Genomic DNA, 25,206 nt, shown 5'->3' with positions numbered 1-25,206 from the left:
TTGTTACCTGAGCCGTCAACACATGATGTCATTTTCAGTCGACAGCAAGTGGCAAAATGTGTTTTTAAAAGTGTTTATTGTACATGAAAATTGAAAAATGACATCAAATTCATGATAGACAAATTATTAACTTTTTACTGCTGAAAATTGAAAAAACTTAGTAAGGTATCCCTTTAAGAAAATCAGTTCACCGCAGTAGAAAACATTTTAAATGCCATATCATATAGACACTGGGCTTGTTTTGTGTTTGCTCCCAAGAATTTTCACCACTGTGTTAAGAGTGTGGTTCAAAGCATGATGCCAGAGGACGGGTTCGGGCCTGATCTTGCAGCTCTTTCACCTCCATGTGAAGTGATGTGTTCTCCAGGTTGAACTGTAAACCGAGAAAATATCAAGCGCACCAAGAAAATTGTCAGGTTAGATCTGTATGAAATAAATGCACATACACATCTTTCAAGAAAAGAAACCGACAAGTCGAACTCACCCTGTTAGCATATTTGTAAAACAATGTTGCTTCCTCTTGCCTGTCAAACTGAAATTACAAGAAGATTGTGGTTGTGAAAAAGGAATTTCCCCTGTTCAGGGGATTAATTGAAGTGCACAAGGTCTCTCTGATCTGAGGGTAAAGCTGAGGCCTTTTAACAGGAAAACAAACAGAAGTAATAACATCATTTTCACTCACCCTGAGGCAAATTAGCGCCAAGTAGGCCCACACCTCGGCGTTCTGGTTGTTCAAATGGTTGGCCTCCGTCAAAGCTTCTTCAGCTATCCAAAGTTCCTCCAGCTACAAACTCAAACACATGAAGACACATTTAAAGGGGAAGTCAAGTCCAAAATTGTCTTTACAAATTCTTTTATGTGGCCCCACTAATCTGAACACAGCATTCTGATTAATATTGCGTTTGTGGAACATGAATTAAGCAGAAAAATCCACCTGTTATTAACCATCTGTGGGGGAGGCCATTTTGCCGCTTGCTGTCGATTGAAAATGACAGTTGCTCAGGGCTGTCACAGTTGACAGCAGGTGAAAAAATGGCCGCCTCTGAGATGGATAGTGGGGGCAAGAACATATCGTTGCAAAGGAATTTTTTTTGTTTATTTATATTAAGTCTCGTTTTGACTTCCCCTTTAACTTATCCTGGTTTCCTCATAAACATCAAAGTAAAACAGTAAAAATAAATAAATAAATAGATTAAATAAAACACTACTACTACTACTATTAATAATAATAATAATAACTTCATTACAACTTGACCATGAAAATTCATCAATTAATTCATTTTTTTAAATCAAAGTTTAAAAAATATACAGTAACTGTATACCAAAGAAATAAATCTGAATTCATTACTTTTCCATATTCCATAAGACTATTCACAAGAAAGCAGAAAATTTTAAAACAGGTTTGCCAGTATGTATTGTTGATCCTTTAACCCATAGGTGTCAAACTCCGGTCCTCAAGGGCCGCAGTTCTGCAGGTTTTGGATGTTTCCCTTCTCCAACACAGCTGATATATGATCAGCTCATCAGCAAGCACTGCATAAGCCTGATAATGATCCTGTTGATTAGAATCAGCTTGTGTTGGAAGAGGGAAACCTCCAAAACCTGCAGGACTTCAGCCCTCAAGGACCGGAGTTTGACACCTATGCTTTAATTTTTATATATCCATCCGTTCTCTGTATCTGTATTTATCCTCACTCGGGTCACAAATAGGCTACTTAATGTTTAGTTATTTTAATCATTAGCTCTGAAGAAACCAATTCATCTTACTCCTAACTCATACCCAAACTACTTTGAAATTATAGCCTATTATATGTTACAGTATATGTAGCAATACATTAAAAAAATAACTTTTATACATAATTAGTATACCGTTAACCCTGTATGTTAATAGTCAGAGAGCTCAGAATATATTTTGTAACAGATCATTTTCAGCATCTCCAAATATTAGTAATAGTGTAGATGGCTTTTTACCCGGTAACAGGCAATACCCAGGCCCAACCAGGTGAGGCAGGAGGGAGATTGTTCACAAGCTTGCAGGTAAGACATTTTGGCTTGCTCAAACTAAAGAGAACAACAGAAATGGGCAATGACTATTTGAATCTTTGACATCAAACCAGCTGTCACAATTACGTACACTCATTCAGCAATGAGTCATGTAATGTAACGCCGTGTATTATGCCTAACCTTCTCCTCCTGAAGATAAATGGATCCCAGGCGGAGAAGCACAAGGTGAGTGTCTGATGGCTGCTCTGGGAAGTCTAGACTCCGTTCATAACTCCCCTGGGCCTCGGCAAATGAGCCACACAAGAAGTGACAGTGGCCATCCAGAGCCCACATATCTGCAACCTGCTCACAGTGAGAAAAATGCTTCAGTCAACACAGTGGGAAAATGCGATCTAGTCTGATATAACCAAGGTCCATTATAATTCCAAAAGGTTTGCTTGAATGAATTTTCTGCCACCAGCAGACAGTCCCTACCGGCTCTACCTGAAGTAGCGCATCCCTGAGGGTGACAATTGCGCTGCAGTACTCTGCTCTGAGCAACTGCACTAAAGCCAGATGAAAGCTGTGATTGCCCTTTGAAGTCAGTTCCTTGGAAAGAGCGCGCTCTGCCATCTGACAAGAGAAAGAAGATGCCAGACTAACTGTACATACTACTAATGGATCTGTGGGTTTCTTCTTGTTTTTATATGATTGTATAATGTTTGAGAAAGATTACTTAACACTTTTCCCACAGGGTTACAACATTAGAACAGAAGTGGATTTTCTATTTGTTTTATTTAATCAGTGTGAGTGTTGACAAACAAGCTGCTGTGTGCTTCTTTACCTCCAGGGCATGGTTGTGCAACAGAAACTCAAGGGTCTCGGTGAAAATGGATTTGGAAATGACTTTTTCTCTAGGCTCACTATGCACGGTGTCACCATTCTCAGTGTCTGGGAGAAAAAGACCATAACAGTGGACAGAAAGCAGGAAAAGACAGCTGACTATTTAGTAGCCCTATATTAGCGACTTTTGTTGTACAAACCCAATTCCAAAAAAGTTGAGACACTATACAAGTTGTGAATAGAAACTGAATGCAATTATGTGGAAGTGTCAAATTTCAATATTTTATTCAGAAAAGAACATAGATGACAGTTCAAAAGTTTAAACTGAGATAATGTATCATTCTAAGGGAAAACTATGTTGATTTTAACTTCCATGGTGTCAACAAATCTAAAAAAAAGTTGGGACAAGGCCAATTTCACCACTATCAGGCATCCCCTCTTCCTCTTACAACAGTCTGCAAACGTCTGGGGATCGAGGAGACAAGTTTCTCAAGTTTAGAAATAGGAATGCTGTCCCATTCTTGTCTAACACGCATCTCTCTATCTGTTCAACTGTCCTGGGCTTTTTCTTTGTTGCACCTTCCCCTTTATGATGTGCCAAATGTGCTCTAGAAGGGGAAGAAGTGGACTGCAAGGCTGGCCATTTCAATACCTGGATCCTTTTCCTACGCAGCCACGATGTTGTAATTGGTGCTGCATTTGGTCTGGCATTATCGTGTTGAGAAATGCAAGATCTTCTCTGAAAGTGATAATGTCTGGATGGGAGCATATGTTGTTCTCAAATCGGAATATATCTTTCTGCATTGATGATGCCTTTCCATTTGTGGAAGCTGCCCATGCCACACGCACTCATGCAACCCTATACCATCACAGATGCAGGCTTATAAACTGAGTGCTGATAACAACTTGGGTTGTCCTTGTCCTCTTTAGTCAGTATGATATGATATAGTATGATATAGCGCCCCAGTTTTCCACAAGGAACTTCCAATCGTGATTCGTCTGACCACAAAACAGGTTTCCACTTTGCCACACTCCATTTTATATGACCCCTGGCCTGCTTAGAAATGGCTTCTTCTTTGTACTGTCGAGTTTCATCTGGCAACGGCGGCTGGCACGGTGGATTGTGTTCACCCACAATGTTTTCTGGAAGTATTGCTGAGCCCTTTCTGTGATTTCCCTTACAGTAAGCATTCCTGTTTGTGGTGCAGTGCCGTTTAAGGGCCCGAAGATCATGGGCATCCAGTATGACTTTTCGCCCTTGACCCTTACACACAGAAATTGTTCCAGATTCTCTGAATCTTTGGATGATGATATGCACTTTAAATGATGATTACTTCAACCTTTTTGCAATTTTTTTCTGGTAAACACCTTTCTGATATTTCTCCACTATCTTTCTGCGCAACATTGGCGGAATTGTTGATTCTCTATCCATCTTCACTTCTGAGAGACACTGCCACTCCGAGAAGCTCTTTTTATACTCCAATCAAGTTGCCAATGGACCTCATTAGTGGTAACTGGTCTTCCAGCTGTTTTTTTTTTTTTGTGCAATTGACTTTTCCAGCCTCTTAAAGCTACCTGTCCCAACTTTTTGGGCACCATGAAATTTACAATCAACATATTTTTCCCTTAAAATGATACATTTTCTTGGTTTAAACTTTTGACCTGTCATCTAATATATATATATATATATATAAATATATATATATATATATAAATATATATATATATATATATATATATATATATATATATATATATATATATATATATATATATATATATATATATATATATATATATATATATATATATATATATATATATATATATATTTATTTATTTATTTATTTTCGCAAGCATTATGGGAGTTGACATGTTAATTTGCGTTAACAGGTCACAAAAAATCATGTGGCGGGCCTCGAGTTTGACACCTGTATTCTCGATTATTACTTGCCATGAGATTAAAATAAAAAGAGAGGATTCTTACCACTAGCCTTCATAATAGGAGAGTGGCTTGTAGGTGGATTGGTCTTGTCTTCTTCCTGGCCCTTCTGCTTGTCGCTTTCCTCATCCCCATCTGACTCTTCTGCCTTGTGTGTCTGATTGCTTGCTTCCCTTGCTCTCAGGAGGCTTTTGGCCTCCAGGAAAGCCCTTTCACCAAGGATGGCTTTGTCCTGGCTGTCCTGGACCAACCCTGGCAAATGCAGAAACAGAATGAGGCTTCTTTCTGCATGCATCTCCACAGTTGTAGGGCTTACCCAGCAAAGTCCAGGCCACCAAACTTGGAGGCTCAATGCTCGTTGCTCGTTCCAAGAAAGTCTCAGCCTGCTCAAAATCATTAAACATGGCTGCCAGCACACCACACATCATCACACTAAAACGATGATATAAAACAGAAAGGTTTTGAGTCAGCATTCTTCTCTTTAGAATGTCACTTTGAATAACATCCATCCATCAATTTTTGGAACCAGTATACAGTAAATTCTGTAGAGTAAATTTGACTCTAAACAGAGTCCATTTGGTCCGACTCCAAACAGAGTAACATTTACACTTGGAAGAGAGTAAAATAGTCAAAGTAAATTATATTAATAAGTATTTTTATTGTGTATGAGAGAATTTGCTTATCTCATGAAAAAAAACTCATCTGCTCCCCAAAACATATAAAAACATTCTATTTTAAATATTGCCATGGTCTCAAAAACGCATGTATACAATTTTTATGTTTTTTTTTTTTTTTTTATTATGCCAGAGCATACAGAAGGCTTGATGTAGCCTCTGACCTGAAGAGGTCGCTTAAAGCAATGGTAGTTATTACAAAAAAAATGGCCAGCAGGAGGCAGCAGAGTATAATAGATCAACTAGGGCCATGTTGCAAAAAAGCTCTTTCCCCAAGTGTTTTCAACAAGTTTGTGAATGATGAAACTTAACTATTTTCTAATGCTAATTGCTGTAAAACGGAAACAGATACAAATATACTTTTTTTTCCTGATGAAAGAAGAGATTCTAATCTTTCTTTTGGTAGGTTCCATGTTTGTATAGCAATAGAACACAATAGTCTGTGGGCCTTGCAATATCAGTCAAAATCCAGTCAAACGAGCGAAGGGGGTTGCTTCAGTGAAAATGGCTGGGAACGAATGAGTTAAAAACCTTTGTGAAACAGGAAATGCATGCACCGAACACCTGGGATGACACATCAGTGAATGTTTACTGTAAATAAAGTACATTTTGCAAGGAGAGATTTTGACAAAATTTTGCTGATTTATTTTTATTTTTTTTTAAAGTTACACAAGGGTTGAGGAACAAACTCAAAACTTTTAGCTTGGGAAAGTGCAACTCTACCATCCGAGCTATGATACTCCTAATGTTTGTTTATATCCAAAAGGAGGACAAAAGCATCATTTTTGTTCTCGGAGTTACAAAGATTCCAGCTGACACGAGCGGTATACTAACACACAGTAGGAGCTTTGTGGCTCAGGGAGTAGATTGGCTGTCTCTTAACCTGGATTTGTGGTTTTGTTCCTCAACCATTGACTTTTTTTCTTTCTTTTTACTCTCTTCCAAGTGTAAATTTGACTTGTTCATACATGGACCACATAGACTCTACAGCATTTACTGCATGGAACTACATTGACAGCCTCGCTCTGACCTGGGCTGGTGAGACTGCTGGACAGCAACAGCGTCATGGAAACACATTTTAGCCTTCATATAATCTCCAGTCTGCATGTAGAGGTTTCCCCACTCAAACTTGTAAGAGGGCTCACGGGGATGCCTGACAACCAGCTGCAGGAAATCAACCACAAGACTGATAGGCTTTGATTTTCGGGTTGCTTCAGTCATCAACACTTGTTCATGCAGAAGGCCAAAATACTTTGGATTCTGGAGTGGCTATTTGAGTGACTGAGAATTGAATGAGAGTTTAGTTTTATTTGAAGTGCAGTTGTACCTCTTGGTAGTAGCGAACAGCCAGTTGATAATCCCCAATGAGCTGAGCCTCGCGTGCAAAATGTCGAAGATGAGAGGTACTCAAATGGATCTCATCAGGAGAGTCATCCTCAATTCCATTTGAATAAATCTAGTGGAGTTTGGATCAAAATGGTTACACAAAAACGTGTATGTGTGTGGATGTGCATATGGTTGGAAGGGTGTTTTTGCATTTACTTTGTTGAGAGCAACATGCATCTCATCCACCAGGTCCACATAGAGCTTGCTGACAAATTCATGCAGATCCTGTTGCTCAGTAAATGTGTCAGTCTGCTGCATCTTGTCACGCACAAACTTCACCACAGAGGGCTACACACAACAAGCACACACACAGTCAATTACTGCAAAAAACATGCAAACTTCTGCACACCTGTCCAACACATCTATGTTGTGAAAGTAAAATGGTGACATAGGCAATTACCCAGACCTTTATTTGCTCTTTGAAGGAAAAATATCTCCCAGACACATTGAGAGCTCCCATGAGCTGAGCCATCATTTGCTCCCGATTGCAGTCATTGGGCAGTTTGAGTCTTGCTCCAAACAATTCCTCATATTGCTCCAAAATATGCCTTACCACATTACCCACCTGTCTGTGAAAGTTTTGTACTGCCTGTATGAAAGAAAAATTAAAAAAACTTTTATTTAGTTCAGAGTTGAGGCAAAGTATTAATTCAATGAACAAAAGTTCATAAATACATTCATATTTTGGGTTGAACTGAAGGTGGTGTTTTTCTTTGTTAATATACAGTATAGTGCAGTAATCAATTGGGGAAACCCTGGTGAACACAATTTTGGTTGAGTTAGAGTAGATCTGACAACTGTCTTAAACTAGCTTTTGGGTGCGAAATCCAAAGCTGATCTCAGTTTTTCTCTATCACGTCTATCAATTTTTCAAGCTATACAGAATCCCTGTTTTCTTAAAAAAAAAAGAAAAGAAATACATTCGTGTTTGTAAATAAAAAATTCAGATGGAATAGTTACAAGCTTTGAAAACTAAAAACGCCCAGCATAAAACAAAATAGAACTTACAAAAGTATGCCCATGGTTACAAGGTGTAGAGAAAAGCAGCACTAATCCTTTTAATATCTATAAACCCAATTCCAATGAAGTTGGGACATTGTATTAAACAGAAATAAAAACAGAATGCAATGATTTGCAAATCATATTATTTGAATACTCTACAAAGACCAGATATTTAAATGTATAGTCCGAATGATTTATTTTGGCCTGTCCGGGACGCTTCTGGCCGGAGACTCAACATTTTTCATCCAGCCAATCCATGCAGACAAGCTACTATCAGTGGCATATGCGAATTTTGCTGTGCGAACCGAACCCCCGCTCCTGATTGATTAACTGTTTCCGTAGACGTGTTAGGAGTTTGATTCCTGTGTCTTGTCAGCATATGCAAATTGGCTGTGCAAACCCTCACTTCTGATTGGTGGTCTGGTATCACGCTTGTTCCTGGTTGGCTGCTGTACTCGGCTTCCTCAAGCGTCCGTTTCGAATGATGTGTTTACAAACAGCAAAGGAAAAACGTCGGACAGTACCTATATATTCAAACGGATAAACTTGATTCTTTTTTGCAAATAATCATTAGCTTAGAATTTTGTGGCTGCAACACGTTCCAAAAAAGTCGGGTCAGGTGGCAAAAAAAGATTGAAAAAGTTGAGGAATGCTCATCAAACAACTGTTTAGAACATTCCACAGGTGAAAAGGCTAATTGTAAACAGGTAGGTGCCATGATTGGGTATAAAAGGGGCTTCCCAGAATTGCTCAGTCATTCACAAGTAAAGAAGGGAGAGGTTCACCACTTTGTGAATAAGTGTGTGAGAAAATAGTCGAACAATTTAAGTACGATCTTCCAATTCTTAATGTACAATTGCAATCCATATCTACAATCCATAACATCATCAAAAGGTTCAGATAATTTGGAGAAAGTCAATGCATGTAAGCTGTAAAATGAGTCCAATCGTAATCAGCTCTTCTTACTACAGTCTTACGACAGCTACTCAGTGGTAATGGAGAAACAAACTTGACTTGCTAGAAAAAAAACTGATTGCAATTTTGAAATCAGCATGCCAATTTTAGTTTGGATCAGTATACACATCTACTCGAGTATGTCTTTTTTTTTCTTCAAATTGTTTACCCTGTGTTATGTATGTATATATGTATATATGTATATATGTACAGCTCAACAACACATCTGCCGTGACTACAGCGAAACCTAGACATTCTACATGCTTCAGAGAGCCGTTGTTCAACCGTATGTCCAGTATCTATTGATTGTTTACTTCCCAGCTGTTGCTCACATGTTCTCACTTCAGTTTATGTACTAGCATGTACAGCTGGATGTTTACCATACCTGTGATTTAAGCTTGTGTTTTGTATGTGGGTTTAGTAAATAGAAGGAAATCATATCAGAAATGGGTCACTTGAAAGTAGAGCAGACAATTACAATAATAATAATGATAATCACTAGGACATTAGCAAATTCAGTGCAAATTTAGTTTTAAAGTTTTGTCCATATACAGTAAATATACCCTGTCAATGTCTTACTCTTTCAGCTTTGTTAGGTCCTACAGAACATGGAGGTCTCGGAGGGATCAGTGCTTTCACCCTACAGGAGATATGGAAATATCCCATCATATTGTTACTCGCATCCAACCTGCAAAAATCTAGCATTCATCATCCATCCATCCATTCATCCATCTACTACCGCTTATCCGAGGTCGGGTCGTGGGGGCAGTAGCTTTAGGAGGGAAGCGCAGACTTCCCTCTCCCACAAACAACTCCACCGACAGGATCCCAAGGCATTCCGAGGCCAGCCGAGAGACATAGACTCTACAGCATGTCCTGGGTCGTCCCTGGGGCCTCTCGTCGGTGGGAAATGCCCGGAACACCTCTCCAGGGAGGTGTCCAGGAGGCATCCGAAACCAGATGCCCAAGCCACCTCAGCTGGCTCCTCTCAACACGGAGGAACAGCGGCTCGACTCTGAGTCCCTCCCGGATGACCGAGCTTCTCACCCTATCTCTAAAGGAGAGACCGGACACCGTGCGGAGGAAACTCATTTCGGCCGCTTGTATCCTGTCTCTTGTTCTTTTGGTCACGGCCCACAGCTTGTAACCATAGGTGAGGGTAGGAACATAGATCAACTGGTAAATCGCGAGTTTCACCTTTCGGTTCAGCTCCTTCTTCACCACAATGGACCGATACAGAGTCCGCATCACTGAAGACTCTGTACCGATCCGCCTGTCAATCTCCCGCTCCAACCTGCCCTCACTCGTGAACAAGACCCTAAGATACTTAAACTCCTCCCCTTCGGGCAGGATCTCATCCCTGAGCCGGAGAGGGCACGCCACCCTTTTCCAATTGAGGACCATGGTCTCGGATTTGGAGGTGCTGATCTTCATCCCAACCGCTTTACACTCCGCTGCGAACCGCACGAATGAGTGTTGGAGATCACGGCTAGATGAAGCCAACAGCACCACATCATCTGCAAAAAGCAGAGATGCAATGCTAAGGCCACCAAACCGGACCCCCTCAACACCTCGGCTGCGCATAAAAATTCTGTCCAGAAAAGTTATTAACAGAATCAGTGACAAGGGGCAGCCTTGGCGGAGTCCAAACGTCACTGGAAACGATTCAGACTTACTGCCGGCAATGCGGACCAAACTCTGACATTAGTCGTACAGGGACCGAACAGACCATATCAGGGTACTCGAACGCTTTCTCCAAATCTACAAAACACATGTAGACTGGTTGGGCGAACTCCCAGGCACCCTCGAGGACCCTGCAGAGGTGTAGAGCTGGTCCACTATTCCACAGCTGGGACAAAAACCACACTGCTCCTCCTGTATCCGAGATTGACTTCCCAACGGACCCTCCTCTCCAGCACCCCTGAATAGGCCTTAGGATGCTGAGGAGTGTGATACCTTCATAGTTGGAACACACCCCGGTCCGCCAATCCAGAGGCACTTTGCCCGATGTCCACGCGATGTTGTAGAGGCGTGTCAACCACGACAGCCCCACATTATCCAGAGCCTTTAGAAACTCTGGGTGGATCTCATCCACCCCCGGGGCCCTTCCACCGAGGAGCTTTCCAACCCCCTCAGTGACTTCGAACCCCGAGATATGAGAGCCCACCTCAGAGTCCCCAGACTCTGCTTACTCAAGGGAAAACGTGTCGGCGGAATTGAGGAGGTCTTCGAAGTATTCTCCCCACCGACTCACGACGTCCCGAGTCAAGGTCAGCAGCACCCCATCTCCACTTTCCACAGTGTTTGATGGTGCACTGCTTTCCTCTCTGAGAGGCCGGATGGAGGACCAGAATTTTCTCAAAGCCGTCTGGAAGTCGTTTTCCATGGCTTCACCGAACTCCTCCCATGTCTGAGTTTTTGCCTCAGCGACCGCTGAAGCTGCGTTCTGCTTGGCCAACCGGTACATGTCAGCTGCCTCCAATTCCCACAGGCCAAAAAGGCCTAATAGGACTCCTTCAGCTTGACGGCATCCCACCAGCGGATTCGAGGATTGCCTACACGACAGGCATCGACCACTTTATGGCCACAGCCCCGATCGGCCACCTCAACAATGGAGGCATGGAACATTGCCCACTCGGACTCAATGTCCCCTGCCTCCCTCGGGACAATTGAGAAGTTCTGCTGTAGGTGGGCATTGGAACTCTTTCTGACAGGGGATTCCACCAGACGTTCCTAGCAAACCCTGACAATACGTTTGGGTCTGCCAGGTCTGACTGGCATCTTACCCCACCAATGGAGCCAACACATCACCAGGTGGTGATCAGTTGACAGCTACGCCCCTCTCTTCACCCGAGTGTCCAAAACATGCGGCCGCAAAATACCAATGACACGAATACAAAGTCGATCATCGAACTGCGGCCGAGGGTGTCCTAGTGCCAAGTGCACATATGGACATCCCTATGTTTGTACATGGTGTTCGTTATGTATAATCTGTGACGAACACAGAATTGCAAGAAGAAGAAGCTAGCATTCATCATATTCCGTCAATATGAATTTACACCTTATATTTTTCAACAAATTTGGGCCAGAAACTCACATTGTTGAGGTAAGAACTCAGCATTTGTAATCTGGAGTATATTACAGTACCTTCTTGCCAACTCTTCTGAAGATGTTTTGCGTATTAATGGATTTGTCAGCGTAATTTCAATTATAATGTATGACCTGAAGTCCATATATGCCTGTAATTAATGAAGAAGAGATTGTATCAGGCTCAGGGTTCATTTCAAGAATCATATTTAGGAAAAGACGTGCAATATTACTTTTCTGTCTGGAGGGATGTGATCAGATCCATTCGTATCAGTCCCGCTTGCTCCACTCTGATTACCAGTCGCCTGCCATAATATTAACCACACAAGTTAAAATAAATTGGTGGTAAACTACACAAAATGTACCTGTTGCTCAGAGGTGGACAAACACGGTCCTCGAGGGCCAGAGTCCTGCAGGTTTTGGAGGTTTCTCACTTCCAACACAAGCTGATTCCAATCAACAAGATCGTTATCAGGCTTATGCAGAGCTTGGTGATGAGTTCATCATATATCAGCTGTGTTGGAGAAGGGCAACATGCAAAACCTGCAGGACTCCGGCCCTCGATGCCCACCTTTGTTCTAACAGATATTAATGGATGTTGAACAGAGAGAATTAAGCGACATAACTAGCTTTGCATGAATCTGAAGACCTAATAAGCCATTAAATGCGTAGTGCGACCTTATGCTATTACAATTTCATAGCATGTATACTTTATTGTACTCTAAACACACTAACCTTCACATGCCCTTTGGCATCCTTGACCTTTCCCGTATTTGTCTTTGCAGCGTTTGTAGCTGGAGCTGGAGCAGTAGCAGTAGCGCTAGCTGTAGTTGTAGTTGTCGCTGTCACTGTAGCTGTAGCTGTGGTTGTAGTTGCACCTGTACCAGAACGGTCTTTGCTGCTTCCAGGCTTTAACTGCTCTTTCAACAAACTGACATTTCGCCTGGTCTGCGGAACACACAAAATATATTTTAATACACCAGAAAAGTGTGAGGTTTAGTTTAAGTACCTGTACTGTATGCTGGGTACTGTGTGTTTATGATGTGAGAGAATATCCTATTGTAACATTCACAAAGGAAGGGGCAAGGACACGTGGAGACGTGGTGAGAGCAATGAGTCAACTGATCATTATTGTATGAAGTCTGTGGCTGTTACGGTCTATCTATCTTGAATGCTCATCTGAGTCAAAATCAATATTTTTTACTTGGAACTTTATGAACATGATTGACTAACAAAAATAACTGAGCATCAGAACCAGATATTGAATGAAATAGACTTACTTACTTACTTATTTACTTACTTACTTACTTACTTAATTACTTACTTACTTACTTACTTACTTACTTACTTACTTACTTACTTAAAGACTTGAATGCAGTTATGGTTGTTTTTTAAATACTCTATAGTAAAGTTGAGTTGAGTAAATAAGTGTGCCTTAATATTAATAATACTAATCAAGGACCTTCATTCGAAATGTAACTTTTTTAGAGTGCATTTGCAATACCTTGCTCAGTAATAAAGTGCTTGAGTAAGGTTGAATACTGTATGCTCCTCGAATGTGGTTTACTCCGGGATACAGCAAGCGCCCCATATCAATAAAGACCACACCATGGCTGGGGATATGTGGGTCCTCCTCTGTTTGCTACACACACACAAAACAGTTCATTATTCATTATCAGAGAAGAGCCACACTGGTGGTACTGCTGGTGGACATAGATAGGTGCAATGCTCGGTTTTGCACGGATTTTTATTTTATTTTATTTATTTTTTTAAAGCATAGCCCAGCATAAGTGTTCACTGGTTTTACCTTTGGTCACTGAGCTGCAGCCGCCTAGCAAGACCAGCATATTGCTGTGGCCCTGCTGGTAGCTGCTGATAGTAGCAGCAGCATAAAGGTCTTACTGGGAGGCTGTGACTCAGTTGGTAGAGCTGCTTGATCAGTAACCAAAGGTTCGGCTGTTTGAATCCTGGCCGCACGGCATATTAAAATGTTTCCATCCTAGCAGTGTTTCATCACCTTGGAAGCTGCTCCCGACTTTTCGTTTGCAATAGTCGACTTCATGATCTCAAGTGGCCAGAATCTGCTCTCTGTTATCTTCTGACGCAACCTGAAATCTCAAGTCAACATCGCAAGACATCACCTCACATCTTCATGCCAGTACAGTTGTTACAGACACATGAAGTTAAATGATAGTTCATCTTGCATTTGGATTATGCCCCCTATGCTATGGCTAATAGGACCAGCAATAGGTTATCGCTCTTATGCATGCAGGATTCTATCTGGTTAAAGGTGTTTGTAGTGCAATACTTGTAAAGTTAAATTAAGTGAATTTCTCTTCAACGTGAAATAACGTAAAACCATTTCAAAAAGTGACAATGAGATTCACAAATTCCCAAGGGGACATTTTTGGTGAGAAATTAAACAAATTTGGCAATAGCTATACAACCACTTCAGATGGGGAAATAATAGGTTGTATGCAAACTGACCTGGTAACTCCTTCTGCATCGAGAAAACAGGGCATTTCTATGTCCCAGCTCACTCTGTTCAGCATGGTCTCTGCTTCATTACGGAACTCATGGTCCTGTAGGGGACACTCAGACCTTCAGCTTTGTGCAAATGCATTTTGTTGGCTCAAATGTGTAGTTATGTGTAGGCATAAGAAATATGCTAGACAAAGAGTTTACATTGTATACGTGGTAATGATATTTGAAAGAGGTAAACTTGGCCGGGTTTTCACACATTCAGTGGACATGCCTACAGTCATTGAGAATGGAGAGAATGACTTGATATTGCACATTTTGAAGCCTCATCTTATATAAAGTAATAGGTGACTTTATTTTCAGTTTACAGAGACTTAATAACTGTAGTTGTTTTAAGTGTCATGGTAGAATCTATCAAACATTATTCCCCGTTGTTTAATAAAAATATATACGGAAGTGAAAATAAATACAGTTATTCAACATTTGAAGACGCCAGACAAAGGACAGGGACAAGACAAAAGTTTTTACAGTCTAATAATGTTGCCCTTTAGGTTTTATAGGTACTGTTGGAATTAAAGCCTTGAGTTATTTACTGAATTGGGTTTTATATATTTCTCTTAAACAGTCCCCTACCTTATGTCACAGTAAGATACATTCCTAATTCAATGGTCATCATTACCCTTCTGTGGTCCACATGCTTAATTTGCTGAAGTCTTGTGTGATGTCACACATGATACTGATTGGCCAAGGCCAAGACTTTTGATGCATACTTTTACAGTTGCTCTATGTAGGATTCTGCCCAAAAATATCTTTACAATAGCCTTTTTATTTGGCTATCTATGACTCAAACATCTTGCATTTAGCAGATAACACCTTAACCGTTCACAACGGGCACTCCTGCAGGCCTCTGGCCAATAGTTTTCAGACTTGATTTGGGTTTGAATTTCCCGCCCTCTATCTGCGGCTGTGATGTCATACGCGTTCTCGTAGCGTTCCATTTGGGCCAAATGTCGCCTTATGAATGCTTCTACGCCGAGAGCATTCACAGCCGTATAAAGCCTTCACAGCAGTATAAAACTTTTCTTTCTTCTGTAAATGTAGCTAATTGGTTATGAGGATTCCAGCCTCTTTGTACTAAGTCTTCAGTAATAAGTTGTGCTTGTACGAGTGCGTGCAGTATGCACATGAAGAACCGAGTGTGTGGTTTCATTTTTTGGCCATTCTTAGCAGTAACGATTACTTGCATATCCTCTAGTGACTAGTACTATCCACAATGCAACTTGGTTGAATTTGTAGGTATAAGTACCTCTAAACCAGTAAGCTCGCCATCTTCCTGATCAATGGGTTGAGTGTGGAAAAACGCTCCTGGCAAGAAGTGGTTTCCCGGAGCCAGGGGGGCATGATGCGGCCTCTTCCTCTGTCGGCCGTTGTCTTCTCTGTGCCCCCCTGCCTTTAGCTGTCCTTCACTAAACAATAATAGCTGGTCTTTCTGGGAGTCAGAGGAGCAATGGAACCTTTAATGTGGCCACATTTGGAAATTGTATGATGAATTGATGCCTGTTTTTCATATGACAAGAACACTACGATCATGCAACATTCGGATTGTTTCTGCCGCCAAGAACAAAGTGCAGGAAAATGGTTCTATTGCTATTCCGTTAAATTGTTTACTTAATAACTTCACAAAACTTTGTATAAAGGTAATGCATGAGCCAAGGAACAACTTCTAGTTTATAACAGGCTATTCTGTAGTGCAAGAGGTTATATAAAAAGCAAAGAGTGGAACTCACCTCCGCGGTACATGGGACCTCCATTGCAGCAGTGCATATGTATGGAGGAGCTGATGGCCCCGAACTCTGATTAAATGTATCAGGGAGCGAGTAGGCTGTCTCCAAAGATACCTTCATCAGGTTGGAAGTTGCAAGTTGTTCTTCGGTCAGCAATGGAGCTGATGCACTGACACATACGTCCAAAATCGGGTGCTGCATGGGTTAAATGTTCTATATTATTGTCTGAAAACACCACTAGATTGTAAAAGAATAAATAAAGGTGATTTCATTCCTAAACCCTAAGGTCAGCATTTTATCTTTAGTCCATATCTAAAAGTAATGATAGAAATTAACTTAAACAAACATAATGTGATGTATTCCTTGCAGTAATCTGTGTTTTACCGAATCCCATAGATTCCAAACAGGCTGTAGGGTAGTAAGATATTGACAAAATTAAAGTTGATTAATTTAAGGAAGTAATTTCGCAAACTTCTTCTTATGATATGCAACAGAAGGCACCTCGATGTGTAATACAAAGCAAACGCTGTGCCTGAATACAGTATTGGCTTATGTCTAATTACAACAAAAGCATTTCTTCACTCACCCCCATTTGGGGAATAGGCAATCTAAGTCAACCATCTGTTACTGCCAGGAAATAATAACTGAAATCAATGTTGCACTGAAAAAACAAAATAGAGTGATTGTTACTTGAAAAATCCTATAGTACAGTTCTTTCACTTAGAAATTCTGATTACATCTTACAAGAAGTTCTTAAGTAAATTTTAGTTGTGCTACTGCCTGAAAACAGTTGGGACAGTCTCCAGCATGCCTGTGGTTCAGCTAATGGATGGATAGATGATTAGTTTATCATAGCAGTCCATTCAATTCCATTGAAGTGACACTGTGTATGTTTTAGTGCCATCTAGTGGCGAACTAATAGAGTGCAATGATTTGGAATCACGTACACTACAGTGCCTCAGAGAGACCGCACTTCGCCAGCCTGCCACCAATTGCTTCGTTCACGAAATTATTTTCCTTTGGGTATCTGTAGTAGAAAGATGGCGACAAAACATGTCAGCCTCCTGTAAGGCTGGGCACGGCCTATGTAACATGATTACGATTATATATATTTTTTTAATTACATTGATATGATAGAACATTTATTTTTTTGCATAATATTGAAATTGATCGTTTTTTTAAATGACTTAATTATTAATTCACCACTAGATAGCTCTAAATTTTCCACACTGCCCGTTAAAAATAATTACTCAAGTAAGATTTACTTCCAATTATCTATTAAATTTTACTCTCTTTACATTCATATCTTGTTCTACTAATAATGTAAGAAAATTGTAAAGGGCCTTTCACTTGTATAGCACATTTAACCCTGTCTCCTTGTCTTTGGCAGTACAGACATATGGGATGAGGCGTGAACCCACAACCTGAACCACCACTCCACCACCGAGCCATTTACTTAGAGTGTACAAGTTTTTTCCCCCAAGAAATTATCACCAATTTTTCATCAATAATTAATTTTGTCATTTGAGAAGACTATTTTTAAACAAAAACAATGTAATTATCAACTCACACAACACTCATTTTGTCATTATTGCTCTAATATGCTACAAATAATTGAAATAGAATAACCATAATATTTGACTACAATTTAATTATAACACAGTTGCGGAAACTTTAAATTTATGTACACTCGTGTAATTTTCCAATGATTAAATTGAATTAGGCGGCGCGGTGGCTGACTGGTTAGCACAGCAGATCGAGTCCGGGCTTCGGCCTTCCTGGGTGGAGTTTGCATGTTGCAAGAATTATAGCAGGAAATGGCGCTGTAACTCGGCAAGCAAGAGTGAAGCCAAGCGTGTGGAAAAAAGGTAAGCGCCCATAAATAAAATTATTTTTACTCATACAGGCAGCACTTTAATATGACACTATCAAGTATGCGTCGCTTATCAAAAGTACTCTGTGCATTTAATAGAACTCAACGCAGCATTTGTGTACCAAATTGTTTCAGGCAAAATGATCAATTGCCACTATTGGCTGGCAACGTTCCAGGTGTAGCCCGCCCCCCGCCTCTTGCCCAAATTCAACTATATGCTGTAGCAATACCCGCAACCCAAGTGAGTACTGTATAAGCGGTGCAAGAGAATGGATGGATCAATCAATAAAAACAATTTGTATTCCATTATACTTAGATCTGTTTCACTATGTTGGTAACATTAGCTGAACAAGAGTGTCAAAATGAATGAAACACCATTCAGAATGATTCAGTGCAGTTCTTAGCAAAGATAACTGACCTTGCTAATGAGGGGTGAGATGGCTCCCTTTTCTGGAGAAGGGCTTGTTGGATGCAGTGCCACTGTGGATGAGAAGCTGCATTGACCTGTCGACAATATTTTTTTTAAAACACAGTCTTGGGTTCCCCAGGCATCAGGAGACTCTCAAGTAATGTTTGTATTTCATGATGGTAGACCATCTTTTATTTACGTAGCTCAGAAGGTTATACAGTGCTTCAACATTCGAATTAACAGGTCAAAATGTCACACCAATATTCTTTGGTTGATTGTTATCTAGTTCATAAATCAATAAAACAAAAAAGCATCACTTTAAATCTTTAATTTAAAAGTGGATTGCAACACATTTACCTTGCAGCAAAGGTAGCAGGTCAATCACTGCCTGGCCCAGCACTATTGATTTTGCCTCCACTTTTTTCTTCTCAGGAACAACCTCTATCAACGTCACTGACAACAGCAAAATCATTCACATTAACGGAATATGACTTAAGGGCTACGCTACTCACACAACTTACAGTACCTACGACTGGTTTATGAGGTATGTCACTGAGAGACAAAACTTCATTGCAGCAAGGGAAACTGTGGGTGAAGTCATACTCAATGTATGGGGCTGCGGGATCAACCGTACGCTTTTCAGACTCTGCCAACATCGTACTATTGATCTCCATCCGAAGAAAACTTTGAACATTTCCTGTCTTTTTTCCATGCTTACAGAAAAAAAGCACACTTAAAATTAGGGACTGAAATGCCAAGTCAGTAAGACAGAATTAATATTGTTGTCAAAAATGTAAACAATAACAGGGTGTTGACACTAAGCATAACACTATAGTAGTCTGTTAGTAAAACTGATTTAAAAAAAAATCTAAAACAACAACAACAATATTAATACAGTAATAAAAATAAATGGATAATTTGATACATAATGGCTTCTCAGCTAAGGAATACAACCTGAAGCTGTCTTTACTCACCATGTTAGTTGCACGAGTAATAGTTATTTTGATGTCAAAATTATTTTCTGACCTCTCATCAGAAGACTCCATCATTCAAGGCAAATAATCTGGGAATGAAAGTAATAGAAATTAGTGTCACCAGTGACCGTCAGTGTTATTTAGTGTAACTTATTTGACTGTTCAATGAAACTTTTAAGATATAAGTATCAGTCATTAATTTAAATGTGATGTCACCTGTTTGCTGTCCAAAATAATGCTTCAATTAGAGATCAGACATAGAAAAATTAACAGCGAGTGATATAGACTTGACTGTTTATGTTGTTTCTTCTTAATAATTATTATTATTATTAGTAGTAGTAGTATTATCATCATCATCATTATTATTAATATGTTATGTTGACATGTCCTTGTAATAATATTTATAATAATATTCGTAGATACTAACAGTTATTGTTTGTTCTTTGCCAGTTGCCACCAACCAATGTTTTCGTTTCTGCGTTTTGTAGACGTTCCCTAGGCCGTTGCCCTTAGCAACAAGTGTTTTCAGTCAAGCTCAGACTGACAACACGATTCGCGTACAAAGTTGCAGCTTGCTTGTGTTGAGATAAAGTATTTTCCATGAGTTGGTTATCATAAAAACACTCTTGTTTTCCACTGCGTATCTCTGCCAAGCGTTTAAAAGCAGTCACGATTCACTATTCACGAATACCATCACACACCAAATGCATTTCACATACCGTCAAATGTAACTGACGTTCTTGTTCACTTGGAATGCCCTGAAAACAAGAACTGAAAAGAAACCAGCAAATAGATGAAAAAAAATAAATATATGTTTGTGTCTTCCATCTATGGGCTGCGTGGCGGCCTTAAAAAGACATTTCAAGTGTTTCCTTTCCACAATCTTGTTCGCTTTCTACCGCTGACGCCTCTCCCGATAGTAACCCACCCTCACCCCCACACACAAAACAAATGACGTGACGTAACATACATGCCGTAAAGTGAGAAAACATTATCGTGGCAGTTTTGAATATTTAATAAATGTTTGCCATTCTTCATGTCTTTTTTTTTAATTCACGAACAATATTTTTCCAAATCACCCTACCAGATTGACTTGTGAAAAATAAGAACAAAAACATCTAGCGCTAATTCAATTCCTTTACCTTAGTTAAAGTATAGATTCAGCGGTCGCTGCTCAGGCACTAAAAAGAAAAAGGTTATGCATTTCTTTGATACAGCCCTACATTCTTTTTGCAGGGGTTCCTCATCTCTTACATGACGCTTCCTTGACAAAGAGGGCGCTCTAGGCTTTAGTTGCTGTTAGCTCACAATGCTCATGGCCAGGGCTCTAGTGACTAACTACTTCCGGGAGTTGTAGTTCAATGATTTTGTCACTTGCGTGAGCGATATAACACGATTTTGGTGTTTATCTGCTACTATTGTCAAGATGTCCTACAACTACGTGGTTACAGCTCAAAAGCCCACGGCGGTCAACGCCTGCATCACAGGTAAATGTCCCGTGTTGCTGTTTGTCGGAGCATCATGTTTGCATGCTAGCTGAACTCCCGCGCTGCACGTCCAAAAACACGGGCCTCTTGTAGCCGATAGCTTTGCTTTGCTTTGGCTAAGATCTGTTTACCTGCCAACTGTCTTGTTTCTCACTCAACGTGCAATGTTTTTGCCTTTTTACTGTAGCTCACATGCGATCGGGGGGAAGATGTTAATTGGGGCGTTTGTATTTTAGCGTCAACCTACTTAGAAGTAAATAATCCTCACTAGATCATCAAGTTCATAAACTTAGCCGTCAATATATCGCACCACAGCTACTTATTAGGTCAATAAAATATGAGATGTGAGTGAATGTGAAATCTTCAACTTCATAGTGAAGTTTACAACAGTACGTTAAGGGCTGCGTTTGTAAGTATAGTTAGATTTATTCTGGAATTTGTCATCTTATTTGATTGCATGGTCTGCCAATATCGAACATACCAGTTAGACTAGCAGTAATTTTGTAGAGCCAACTTTTGAATCATGTTCGATCTAATAGCTGCCCCAAAAGGTCAAGCATCACATTTTTGGCAATCACTTGTTTTATATTTAGCTTTGTCTGGTTGGTGGTCTCTTGCTGATACAAACATAAACAAGAGTGGAAACCGGATGTTATATCTTGATGATTTTGCAGGCCACTTCACCTCCGCAGAGGACCTCAATTTGCTAATAGCAAAAAACACAAGGTTGGAGATCTATGTTGTCACAGCTGAAGGACTCAGACCCGTCAAGGAAGTGGGCATGTATGGCAAGATTGCTGTTATGGAGCTCTTTAGGCCTAAGGTGCAGTTTTATTGAAACTATTTTTTCTGTGCACTGCAGTAATTTTGTTTCATTGTCAAAATATACCTTACTTGGTAGTAGCTAGTAAGAATGCACAATAATATCAGTGGGCGATAATTATCGACCATTATGGAATCAGCCAATAGTTACCAGATTTGACCAATTTGACATCATACAGATAAACCAAATAATAAAGAAATCCGCAGATAATAATATACATGCCACGTTGGTCCATCTGTTATTGTTGTGTCTCAAGTTGTGCCCAACTCCTCAAACCCTCCCCTCTCCTATGGTAGTGTTGCATATTTGTGATGCCATAATGCACGCGACCTCGTGTGCACAGAAGATGCTTTATGGTGACATACAAGACAGTCACCAGTGTGGGCTTTCTTTACAGTGTCTCTCCAAAATGTTACCCTCACAGTTTTTTGTTGCATTTTTAAAACATGACTGTTTTCCATCCATCCATGGTTTGTTTTGGCAAACTCACAATGAGTTTACTGGTTGTCTTTGAAGCAGAGATATCAATAAAATTCAGCATCATGATGCTTAACAATGTTTAAATGTATTCACCATATTAGACTTAAAGTAAGACTCGAAAAGATATTTGTATTCAAGTTAATTTTGCAAACAATTATCGGCTTACTTATCAGTTATTGACATCGGCACTTTTTAAATTATTGGTTTATCGGTATCTGTTGAAAATAGCATTAAGTGCATCCCTACTTGGCAGTCAAGTATTCCCACACAGTGGACACTAAACATTTCTGTTGTTACGATGTCATGCGTAACATTTATGCATATAGTGTATTTTTGAACATGTTTAACAAGCAAAGCAGTGGAGGAAATGAAAGGACCAACAGTTGAAGGGCATGTTTTTCTATTTTAGAACAGTTTAAAGTAATTAACCCTTGTTTTCACCTTTACTTGAAAAGTCCCAGAGTAGTTATTGGTTCATCACCTTCTTATTTTCTGTAGGGTGAGAACAAGGATCTGCTATTTATTCTCACATCGAAGTACAACGCCTGCATCCTTGAATACAAACAGAATGGTGAAAGTATTGACATCATCACTCGTGCCCATGGGAACGTCCAGGTGGGTAATCAATGATAATAATAAAAAAAGGTTGTCTTGATTTAATCACATGGATAACATGTACTCTGACTAGGGGTGTGAATTGCCTCGTACCTGGCGATTCAATCCGTATCACGATTCATAGGTCACGATTCGATACCAATTAATCCCGATACGAATCTATAAATTGATTATTGCGATTTTTTTTGAAAACTAAAATTTAGAAAATACTAATCAGTAGGGCTGATAGACAAACAGTATATTCAATATAAAGTATACATTTTGCCAAAGGTAGAGATTTTGACTACCGTCTTACCCCGGTAGCGCATGTTGATGACGTCATCGTATCTGGCACACAGCTCGCAGTTTAAGGCAGCCAGCTTGATTCGTCCTTATACAACTGTCGGCTTGCAACATCAACATGACGCCACCTCGAAATTATATTTAATTGTCAATTAAGGACGCAAATGAAAACACCAAATACCAGCCAAGAGTTAACTTTTGTTCCAATGACCTGAGATTTTTTTTTGGTGATATGATGACATCTTTTGTGACATTACCGTGGTTCAATGTTGCAGTTGTACAATTTTATTAATAATTTTCCTCCATATGTTGGTGCAATTCCAACTGTGGGGCTTGAGAGATACTGAGCTGCATAGCTAATTGTGTCACCTTGTAAAATTATTTTTGAATTCTTCTTGTGATACTTCAAATGTGGTTTTATACTGCTCACATAAACTCCTGCAAATTGACTTTTTTGTTTCCAGGATCGCATTGGGCGGCCCTCAGAGACTGGCATCATTGGAATTGTTGATCCAGAATGCCGTATGATTGGCCTGCGGCTGTATGATGGGTTGTTTAAGGTGATCCCTTTGGATCGAGACAATCGTGAACTCAAGGCCTTTAACATTAGACTGGAGGAGCTGCAAGTTATTGATGTTCACTTCCTGTATGGCTGCCAGGCTCCAACTGTGTGCCTCATCTATCAGGTATGCTTTGCAGAGGGATGTTGGTATTGACCATTTGCACCAACGTCATGTGATCACGTGACTGCCCTATGACGGACGGCGGAAGGAAATGATTGTTGAATGGAAGGGGACGTGACCCGGAGCGACTTAGCGACTGCTATTTTACAAATTAAAAGTTATTATTGCCCATAGAGCTATGGAATCTACTACTTCAACCGAAGTTCGCCTGTCAGTCGAAGTTGCACATTTAGTCGGGACTCATAGAGCGCGATGTTTACTTAAGTTGGAGACCGCTAGTTTGAAAACAGCCCTTACCTTCTGTTGCCTGCTGTTTTTGCCAAGTTAATCGTTAAGTTAATTTTAAAAGTTAAGTTAAAGTTAGACTTTGTCGGAATTCACAGCACACAACCTATATCATTATGTAGTCAATGCCGTCTCTTCTCCTTACACTGGGGCTGATTTTTAAGCTTGTCGCTGGCTGAGTCTCTTGGACGAGATGCTACGCTCACACCGGGGGACAATATACCCCGTAATGCAAAAGTAAAACTTGTTTATCCTGCTAACTGACTTATTTTTACATGGTCCATTCTATATTGAAACGTTGTGATGATGTTATGTTTACTAGCATGGAACAAATGACTATCGTAGTGGCAAGCTATGCAGTAATTTCATGAATATGACTCCGGCTCCAGAGTGAAAAACTCCAAGCACAAAGAGGAAATCCCCCATTATTAAACAGTCAAATGCACTTAATAGTTTTGAAGAGGGTGCATAAAACTAAGCTGTGTGTTCGTGCAGTTGGAGTGGACGCTAACCATCTGGCTCGTTAATGTGAATTGAAACACGCAATTCGACACCTCTGTTACAATCTTTGTTAGAGTGTACGTATACCAATAAAACGTATGAACATTTATCTACTCACCTTGCAAAAAATGATCGGTGCAAATCCATAAATACTTTGTGGGCTGCCAGTCCCTTCTGTTGATTGCTGCTATCCATCGACGTCATTCGTCTTCATTAGTAGGTATGCGATAAAAAGCAAGATTTGGTTTACTCTTTTGTCTGTTTGTACAACCGACCGCACAGCAAGATATGACCATTTTATAAGATAATCGATTAGATAAAGGACTTGACGCTGTATAAGATTCAATGGTTACAATACAGGCAGGTGGCTCTTTTGCTGTCCAGTGTCCCGTAGGGGGCGATCCCATAAGGGCTGTGACGTCACGTGCAAAAGGTCAATACAGTACGGAATATGCCGTTTTGATTTAAAATCTCCTAAACAGAATTAAAATCTGTCAATGTTATGTGTAATTTTTTTTGCAGAATTTGTAATAATTGTAATTTAACTTTTACTGAAAGATTATGGATCTAATAAGAAAATAATAATGACAGTGTTAGTTGACCAAATGATGTTCTTTCTTTAGCAGTTGCTAAAGTCTTAATCTAAGTTAAAGTGTAT

General features: G+C 40.0%; 2 protein-coding genes across 4 annotated transcripts in view; one reads left to right on the top strand and one right to left on the bottom strand.

Moving 5' to 3' along the window:
* Nucleotides 1–59: 59 nt before the first annotated feature.
* On the bottom strand, nt 60–20,638 carry cfap70 (cilia and flagella associated protein 70). 3 transcript variants are annotated; one of them, XM_077564219.1, is made up of 28 exons: nt 20,535–20,638; nt 20,112–20,163; nt 19,393–19,481; nt 18,945–19,131; nt 18,776–18,871; nt 18,428–18,513; nt 16,140–16,331; nt 15,659–15,841; nt 14,359–14,453; nt 13,889–13,979; nt 13,376–13,513; nt 12,607–12,819; nt 12,105–12,176; nt 11,932–12,023; nt 9,364–9,424; nt 7,235–7,417; nt 6,985–7,116; nt 6,770–6,898; nt 6,473–6,606; nt 5,085–5,200; nt 4,814–5,020; nt 2,828–2,934; nt 2,479–2,616; nt 2,185–2,346; nt 1,972–2,061; nt 683–784; nt 485–532; nt 60–373 (listed from the first exon to the last, which is right to left on the bottom strand). In XM_077564219.1, the coding sequence occupies exons 3-28, from the start codon at nt 19,465–19,467 to the stop codon at nt 275–277; spliced, it is 3,228 nt and encodes a 1,075-aa protein (XP_077420345.1). In that variant the 5' UTR covers nt 19,468–19,481; nt 20,112–20,163; nt 20,535–20,638; the 3' UTR covers nt 60–274. The 3 variants fall into 3 exon arrangements, with proteins under 3 accessions (XP_077420345.1, XP_077420346.1, XP_077420347.1); XM_077564220.1 differs by lacking the exon at nt 20,112–20,163 and having other exon boundaries at nt 20,535–20,558; XM_077564221.1 differs by lacking the exon at nt 20,535–20,638 and having other exon boundaries at nt 2,488–2,616; nt 20,112–20,316.
* A 56-nt stretch (nt 20,639–20,694) lies between these two features.
* Nucleotides 20,695–25,206, top strand: part of ddb1 (damage-specific DNA binding protein 1) — a 39,814-nt gene continuing 35,302 nt past the window's right edge. The window contains exons 1-4 of the mRNA XM_077563971.1: nt 20,695–20,879; nt 21,554–21,702; nt 22,681–22,797; nt 23,544–23,765. Coding sequence (XP_077420097.1) covers nt 20,819–20,879; nt 21,554–21,702; nt 22,681–22,797; nt 23,544–23,765 — 549 coding nt within the window. The 5' untranslated portion in view covers nt 20,695–20,818. The remainder of the gene's footprint in view (nt 20,880–21,553; nt 21,703–22,680; nt 22,798–23,543; nt 23,766–25,206) is intronic.

This window comes from Vanacampus margaritifer, chromosome 4, assembly GCF_051991255.1.
Source record: "Vanacampus margaritifer isolate UIUO_Vmar chromosome 4, RoL_Vmar_1.0, whole genome shotgun sequence".
Classification (NCBI taxonomy): domain Eukaryota; kingdom Metazoa; phylum Chordata; class Actinopteri; order Syngnathiformes; family Syngnathidae; genus Vanacampus; species Vanacampus margaritifer.
The sequence above is the reverse complement of the archived record's forward strand: the minus strand, read 5'-3'. Positions and strand labels throughout refer to the sequence as shown.